This window comes from Buceros rhinoceros, unplaced genomic scaffold (genome assembly GCF_000710305.1).
Source record: "Buceros rhinoceros silvestris isolate BGI_N320 unplaced genomic scaffold, ASM71030v1 scaffold1604, whole genome shotgun sequence".
Classification (NCBI taxonomy): domain Eukaryota; kingdom Metazoa; phylum Chordata; class Aves; order Bucerotiformes; family Bucerotidae; genus Buceros; species Buceros rhinoceros.
In genome coordinates, this window is record NW_010409799.1 from 1 (window position 1) to 9,073 (window position 9,073).

At 41.1% G+C, this 9,073-nt stretch overlaps 1 protein-coding gene across 1 annotated transcript; it reads left to right on the forward strand.

Annotated features, from left to right (window-relative positions):
• Nucleotides 1-377: 377 nt before the first annotated feature.
• Nucleotides 378-9,073, forward strand: LOC104492743 (WD repeat- and FYVE domain-containing protein 4-like; the record flags this gene model as incomplete). Its single annotated transcript, XM_010135333.1, has 7 exons — nucleotides 378-557; nucleotides 3,437-3,619; nucleotides 4,221-4,308; nucleotides 6,200-6,233; nucleotides 7,785-7,847; nucleotides 8,624-8,666; nucleotides 8,885-9,073. Coding segments are annotated over 7 exons (780 nt in total), but the record flags the coding sequence as incomplete, so codon positions are not given.

The window sequence follows — 9,073 nt, forward strand, 5'->3', positions numbered from 1 at the left end:
ATGTATTTTATATGTACTATATATAAAAATTTCCATAAATATTACTTAAAATGGTATGCACTGAAGTGAAAAACGATGTTTTATTGCTGAGCACAAAGCACTGCTTTAGAGTTTGAAATGTATGCCAAGAGCCCTGAGCTGCTGTGCATCTTGGAGCAAGTCACGTAATCTCTGGGACCCTCAACTTTATTCAACCATGAGTTGAGGACAAGGATCCTTCTATAAGGTCCTTCAGTATTTCCTCCTCATACCCTTTTCAGTTCTCCAAAGAATGATTAGGTTGCTTGTTTTTACTAAGCAAATGACAGCAGGACTGTGTTTCCCTACTAAATCAGCCACCCTCTGTTGTGATTGATTGGTTGCTTTTTCCCCACCAGGCTTTGTATGGGCACACTCAGGCAGTGACCTGCCTTGCTGCGTCTGTGACCTACAGCATCTTCGTGAGTGGATCCAGTGACAGGACTTGTATCATTTGGGACCTGAACCAGCTGACGTACATAAACCAGCTTCCTGCCCATGGGGCGAGCCTCTGTTCTGTTGCCATCAACAATTCAACAGTAAGATATTCATTTATCATCTTTCTTCTGATGTATCCATGAACATTTCATGATAATTTAATGGGTGCTCTTCCCAACATAAAAACATCCTGAAAGTCTGATGCATTGATTTTTTTTTTCTTTCTACTGAGATTGCTAATAGTGTTTTTAATGATGAGAAGCAAGCACTAAAAGCAACATCTCAGACTGAGTAGCTAAGTAGAAGCATCTTTGGATGGGTAGGTAGCAGGATTAAACAACTGGTTTACAGAGCATGAAGTATTACCATAGTATCTCCTGGATTTGGCTCACCCATAACCTTATTACCTCCATTTTATTTCATTGATTTCTCCTGACATTCATGCAGTAAAGTCATGTCAGCTGAGACATGATAGACCTCAATCTGCCACCTCAGCAGACAGCTACCTTACACCTTTGTGGTGGCAATGTTGGCTTTTTTTCCCCCTTCTACTCCCAGGTGCAGGAAGAGCTCTTGGTAACAGCGGGTATAAGCCTGTTGTCTGTTCCTGGCCAGAACTGCCTGCATGTTGATAGGAAAAATACTCTGTATCAGATTTTACTGTAAATACTCTGAATGACATTTTTTCAACCTTCTGCCTCCCAGAAATGTTGCTTGCACGTTTGTATTTTCTGTCTCTGTTAATATACTAGAGTGGAGTTCCAACTGCTCAGACAGTTTGAGGTTGGATCCAGTACTGGAGCTTTTACCAAAAGAGTTCATAGCAGTAAGAAACCAGGCAGAAACTCTCTACTTAGTTTGTGCCAAAATAGTCATCTCATATCAGAGCTTTATTAACCATGCAGTCTGATGTTTAGGAATTGAGGGTGGGAATTAAGCAGTCCCATGTCAACTTCTAACCCCAGGGGTCCTGGTTAGTGTAAAATGGCCAGTGGCTTCAGCAGGCCAGTTCAGAATGGTGATTCCTTATGAAGTCAGCTAGAGCAGTGCCAAGATTCAGAAATGAGTGGGTTGGCTGGCACAGAGCAAGAGCTTGAGACCCCAAGACGATGGAGTCCTCTCCTTTCTCTGTACCAACCCACTGGCGACATTAGCCTTTTTAGTTGGTAGTTCTTCTTCGGGAGCTGACCAAAACCTCGATGGTCTGTGCCAGGAACAATCTGGTGATTGATCCAAGCGCAGGTCTCCAGCTTGGTGGAGCACAAATGGTTAAACTGATAGGACAATAGTCTGCAGAAAGGCTCATTTAAAAGGGGAAATTCCTTAGGAAAGAATGACTGAAACTTCAAGGAAAAAAAGATTAAGGGGTCCATATGTTGTGGGTAAAAAAATTCTTTTTGACATTAGCAGAACATGATGATTAATTCTAAAGTGTGGGGTTTTGTCTAAATTTTCTGTATATATTTATATAGTGTAACATGAAGAGAGAAGCAAAATGTCTCCATTATGCTATATTAAATAATTTGATTGACACAAAATTACATGTTTGGTAACAAGGTTTTTTCCTGGAAAATTCAGAAGAATTTGAAGAAAAGTTTTGAAGGAAACAAATTTCTGAACCACACACTTTTCTGAGAAATAAGAACCCTATACCTTTCTTTGTTATGTTGGGTTTTATACTTGATGCTTGAGCATCTAGAAGCTCCATTTATAGATTCTCCAGACCTCATGATGTTTGTATCACATAGACTCAAAATAAAGAGTCTGTCCCAAAAAGTTTATAAACTAAGGAGGATTGTAAAAACTTGCTGTGTAGCTAATGATTTCAGTTAGTATTAAATCCCTGGTCTAGGCCTGAAAAACACTGTAGGTCATTACCAAATGCCTGGACATTACATACTCTCATGAAGATAAGGTAGCTCAAATTTAATCTCTTTAATTATCTGCAACTCCACTTTGAATGCACTATCCTTGTTTTACCTTCAGGATTGTGTCCTGCAGTGTGAAAAGCCCTTGTCCCAAATCAGGGAGAGGGGAGGTATGGCGTTAGTTGATTTAAACCAGATGCACGCTGCTAATTTAAGAGCACACTGGCCTTTGCCAGAATTAGATGACTTTGCTGATGATGTTCTATTTAGCTGGTTCTTGGTATGCATCAAGGGAGAAAAGGCTAGGAGGAATTTCAATGTGTAACCTGAAAAAATGCATTTTTTATAAGGTCATTTAAAATTGCAGCACTGGCATTTGATGTGTGTTTCTTGCCCCTAAAGGATTACCTGTGTATTTGCTCCTTACATGCAGTCTGTGGTAAGACTATGCACTTTCAAGGAAGGGAGAAGAGAGGAGAGATTCTGTTGCAAAGGATGTTTTCTGCATCAGAAAAGCAGGTCACTGAATGCATGGTCATTGGCCAAATGCAACCTACAGTCTAAAAATGCGATGACATTAAGCTCCCTGTGAGGGGCAGAGGAGGATTGTGAAATCATGTAAGGCTTCACAGCGAAGCGGTTGAACACATTCTCTTTGTTTAAGAGAATGCTTATGTGAAAAACTTAAGTGTCCTAGTCTTGGCCCAGAACCTCTGCTAGGCATTGCCTGTGCACAGTCCCTGTCCCTGACAGTAGCTAGGCCAGTCTGTCAGTCTGCTTTTTTACTGAAAGCCTGGGTCTTCTGGAAAATAAGAAGGGAATATTAAATAAATCTTTTAATTTTTCAAATGCAAAAAACACCTTTTTTTTTTTTCTGCTTTAACTTGATAAATCTGAGACGGTTGTTTTTTGGTTGCTATGATGTAAAAATGTCAGAATTTTTCATGAGAAAAAAATGGCAGTTTACTTTCTCTGGTTTACATCATCTGCCCAGAAGCACAACAAAGATCTGAACTAAAGTCAGAGCAATTCTGTAATTTATAATCAGCACTTAAGAGTTGTGAGGAGGGTGACTGTGGGATTTTGAAACACTGTCTCTTGCTTTATTACAGGGTGATATTATCTCTTGCGCTGGATCTTACCTGTATCTGTGGACAGTCAATGGCCAGCTTCTTGCAAACATTAACACCAGCTGCAGCCCCGAATGCTGTATTGTTTGCTGCTGCTTTGCTGAAGTGATGGACTGGGATACACGCAGCATCATCATCACGGGAAGCACAGATGGAGTGGTGAGGGTAGGTGGATGGGAGAGAGGAAAGGGAGTCCTGATTCATTGTAGGTCAAAAGCAAAATTTTGCATCCTAAATGGAAGGACAGAGTTATTAAAAGCCCATGCCACTTCCTTAACTGGACAGCACAGGGTAGAAGCTGAAAATGAGACTAAATGTTTGCTTCCTATCAACTTTTATCCTCCAGAATGGAGGAGTCTTTGCCATCAGGAAGAGTTTTGACAAACGTGGTTTTCATTCTGGTGTGGTTTTGAAAGCAAAAATTATATTGCCCATCAGAAATATGTTTGAGTCTGGTTTCTGAGAGTTGGTTCACAGCTGAATTTATGAAGTCATACTTTCTGAGGAGCAGGAATTCACTGCTGGTTCTGCCTCCAGGTTCCCAGGATCCTTGTTAGTGAGTCAGCTTCACAACCCCACCAACACCCGGCATACATTTCTCCAGTGTGACACCCTGCAACACAGTGGCAGAGGGAGAGATGACTGCTGTTCTGATGTTAGAAGTCCAATTTCCACCCCTTGCTGGGAAGCAGGCAGCTGCATCTCTTGCATTGTTGCATTCTTATAATTCATGCTTTTTCCATTTTTACCTCCTTGCTTGGCACAGCTGTGGAAGACTGAATACACGAATATCCCAGACCAAGCTGCTGGACTGAGACCACAGAGAGACACAAAGGAAGAGCCAGGCAACACAAGTATGACTACGGGGGGGCTGTAAACTGCAGTGTGACTATGTGCTGCGTAAGTTGCTTGGTTGTGAGGAAGAAGAGGGTGTGAGCACAGTGGTGCGAAGAGGAGATGGTGCAGGTAACTGGTGCAGTGTTACTGTAACCAGTAATAGAAGTACTGGGTAGCCACTGTCCTACCTTAGAGACAGAGAGCACGCCTGAGCCACCAGTCTCATGGGCACATACTGCCTGGGCGAAGCTGAAAGCTTCATAGGCTGTCATGCGTTCCTTCAAGCTTGATAGACCTTCTGCATAAACCTATGAAACTAATGAACTATCTTGGCTCCAGAAAGACCATTCCTTTGGCATGTCTGCTGATGGCAGAGTACTAGAGTATCTAGATACTAAAGTATCCTGGCATAATGTCAGAGTAGGCAGTGCCGGTTCCTGCTCCAGGTCAGAACAGGGAATTTTGTTGTTTTTACCACCTTAAATGAGGTCAGAGACCCTTCAAACTGGTGGGAGGCCAGCAGCAGGCTCTAGTGCATGGAGCTGTTTATTCAAGGCTGTGCCAAGCTGAAGCTGATACTCTAGTGTTCTCACAGAGCTGAGATAAATAAGATGATGGGGCTACAGTGCTGATTGATATTAAAAACAACTCAAACTAGCTTCTCTGTTCTAACAAATACAGGAGCTGCAACCTGCCAGGGCGCTTTAAGGGCACATTCTAAACAGCACAGCTTGCTTCTCTTTGCAGCACATTTTATAAGAAAAAGAAATTGTGGTGTTAGTATGCATAATTTACACCACTTATTTCCTGTGATCCTCATTACAGACATTCTCTATGACTTCAATTTTAAGCACACAATTTGCATAAATATAGAGCTATAGATGTAACATCTGCATAAAAAGATATTATACAGTAATTGGGCATTACCACTGAGATCTTCAGAAGTGCTGTGCATGGAACTTGGCATCTACTAAATTGCTTAGATTGCTCTAAGAAAATGTTTATACATACAGAGGCATATTGGAAATGCCAAACCAGGTGCCCATCCTACCTTTTATCATGTCGCAGAGTAGCTAGAGGCAGATGCTTCTAGGAAAGGTGCAAGAAAACCAGAGATGCCAGGTGCAAGATAATCTGGCTGTGGTAGCGAGTTATTTGGTTTCATAGTGGTCCCTAATCAGAGATTGCTGTTAAGTCAAAGCAAAAGACTTAACATTCCATTCCTTCCTGTAGTCATTTTGCAGCTTATTTTCACATGTAGAAATATTCAATTTGTTTTAATAATTTTGTAAGTTCTTGTCCATATCTTCCTGTGGCAGGTGCTTCCATGTCTTATTTACTCAGGTACAATTGCATAGTCATGTCTTTGAACAAACTGAGATTTTAGATGTTTTTACAGCTTAAACAGTTTTCTAAATGAGGACTTAAAAGCTGCCCATGGAAGCACAGCAGAATACTCATGTTTGAGCCTTTTTCAGAGAGGATCAAGGAAGACATGCACTGACCCCAGGCATTTGGTGATGTGTGGATGCACACACCTGTTCGCATCGCACATGAGCATAAGGGTGCACATTCTCAGACACATACAGCAACAGCACTCTGTATTAAAGAGTTGAGAGGTGCAATCAAAGCAGTGACATGCTCCCTTAAACTATTCAGTTGACTTCAGAATTATTTTAAATGGCCAAATATTCCCATATCTCATTCTACACATTAAAGAATATAAAATTAATACCAAACACAGTCATTAAAAATACCAAAGTAACTATGATTGAGTTATGTTGTTAGAGGTGTGTGCATGTAGGTGTGTGTATGTGAAATGTTCTCAGCATTTAATTATTGGTTCTGTTATGAGCAGATTTAGATAAGTTGATAATACCAGGACTTTATGTAATTTCTTTTTACTAGGCAATTATGGGCTGTATTATATCCTGGCAGCAAGGTATTGTGGGGCATCTTATTAAGCATAGAGCCAGTGAAAACTGATGAACAATTTTGCTGAACTAGGCATGCAATTTAGAAAGCAATAATACACAAATCCAATTTAGCACACAATTGATACAGCCGCACGTCAGCACATGTAACTATCATAGCCACAAATTAAATTGGGATGGGCCTATTTTGCAACAGCACAGGCTGAGATTAAATATATTTGTTCTCAACTTAACAACTTGCTGACCGTAAATAATAACAATCCCATCCATGCTGCCCCCAGACGCTTTCTAAATATTTATTTTTAAATGACACAACAGGTAACAAGTGTGGAAAACATCTTGTTCTCTGTCGGGAACTGAATCCCAGCCTTGCCTTGACTGGAAAGCCAAGTAAGACCAGCCCAGCAGTGACAGCGCTGGCTGTATCCAGGTATGGTCCCTCCCTTTGCACTGCTGCCAGTTCCCTGCAGAGGGGCCACACCAGCCATGGGCTCTCTGCTGCTCTGCCCTCCATCGGCAGGGTTATTGTTTTATTCTGGAGTTTGTATTACTGCTGTGCTTTTGTGGTTTGTGTTTTGTTATTGTTGTTGGGGGGGTTGTTGTTGTTCATTGTGGTATTGTTTTAAATCTCAGTTGAATTGCTCATAGCAAAACGTAGTCGCTCTGGCTGCTGGCCTGGCTAACTTATTAACTGAAGGGTATTGGCATAGTGGTCAGATGGGAGACAACCTACGAGAAATAGCAGGTTTTGGCCAGAATAGTTGTAGAGATCAGTAGCTGCTACATTGTCTCTGCACCATGGAAAAAACGCTGTCCTAGGAGTTGCTGGAGATACCATCTCTATAAAATGTAAACAGGAAGTTTTTGGCTGAAGCACAACTTTGGCCGAAGGACAACTTTGTTGTTAAACTCCACTCAGTCTGCACAGCCAGCAGTATTTCAGTTTACTCAACTCATCTCCTGCAGTTCCATCTGGCTGTAATATTTTTTGTTATCTCCTGCTCCAGAATGTTATGATGTACTGTAAAAACAGTTGCTGTCTTTCTCTCTGAAAGTGTTGGCATTTTGATAGTTGCTAAAATGATTCCTATGTTCTGCACACTTAGATTTAGAGCACTGAGTGAGTGTGAAAGTGGAAGCATTGAAAGTGGGAAAGTTTGAGGGGAGTGGTTAGTTTAGTGTTGGTGGCACTGCATGCAGCAGAGAGTTCAGTGGCTGAAGTCATGACATTCTGTGCTAACAAGCCTGAATTCTGAATCTGTTCAGCAGATTATTTAACATTCACAGAGTCTTAGAGAAGGGCAAGAGCTTCTGATCTGGCTAGATTGTCCACAACTAACCTACTGAACGCCAGGAAAGTTTGGATCCAATTCTAAGTTCAGTCTTCACTCAGTACAAATCTTTGTCTACTCTGTATCACTGTTCCTAAAATTTAACATTAAAGATACTCTACTCCACCGAATGTTGCATCCTCCTGTTTGCTATACACACAAGAGAAAGCCTTGATTCTATTTGTGTCATGTTCTTAAACATTTTTCTCTTTTTCTTTCTTTCTCAAGAAATTCCTCCAAGCTCCTAGTTGGTGATGACTGGGGAAGAATCTGCTGCTGGTCCGTGGATGGGTAGGAAGAAATAGCCATCTCTTTTCATCCTTTTGGACAGAGAGAAAATTATCCTTCAGAGCATGAAAAAATCAGAGAAAATGGAAGCCCGTGGCTGGGGACTGGATGTCAAAGGAGTTGTTGAAGTCAATGTTGCAGTCAAATCTGATTGAAATTAGAGAAAGTGCTCCAAAGTTGTAAGAGATACACATAGACATGCACAGAGACAATGAGGTTTTGCAGTATTTCTTGTGGGAAAACTTTTGTATTTTAAATGTTATTTTAGATACTGAATTTGGCATAATACATTGTATATCACAAATAACAGCAAGTAAATAAAACTGCCTTAATAACGCCAAAGAGCAATGTAGCTTAATAAAATTAACATATTCTAATTTTAACACCATAAGATCAGAAAATACTGATGCTTCAAGCAGATATTTGGTGAAATTGTTGCAGTATCTTTGTTCTTACTAACATAAAAGTATGCTAATATTTCCATTTCTACTCTTTCTCCTTCCCTGAATCTACATGAAAATGTAGGCATGCCTTCAGAAAGGCTATGTTGTTTGTAAAGTGAAGGCAGGAATTCCCAAGTTGATAGTGGTGCCTTCATCCAGCCCCACTGTGAACATGGGTAATGGTGAAACCTTGGTTTCCTAATCTCTGCCTTGTTTTTTTTCATAGTGAGCAAGACAGGCATGGGTGAGCATGAAGGTCTGAAACAGCTGGTCAGCACGTTCTTTCATTCTCCCCCTTCAGCATTTTTTTTCTGGCCTTGTTCCGATGTCCTCCAGAAGAGACACACTTCAGGTTTTGCCCTCACTATCACCCTACATGGTATAAGTGGGTATTTGTACTATAAGAAGGCTGAGGCCATAGTGTAATAAATTTAAGTGCTGTTTGTGTCTAGACTGGAGATGGAGAAAGTGTAAAAATCAAGCTCCTTAACATTTTATGAGAATTTGAAGAAGCTAAACTGATTGATAACTTAATCCCTCTCTCCCTTGCCCCTCCTTGACCTGGTAAAGAAATTGAGTATCTTATCTTACACACAGAAAGGCCGAGTAGCCACTTTGGCAGAGCAGTTTCCTGAACGCCTGAGTCGGGGTCAGGGCAAAGCCATGAGGAACATGAAGGACATTATGGCCATGAAGGCCCTTGTGTTCATACCACCAAAGAAACCGTGGAACAGACAGAGCCAGGATGTTTCCCTGATTTCCACAGTGCTGGGACTGCAGGAGTAA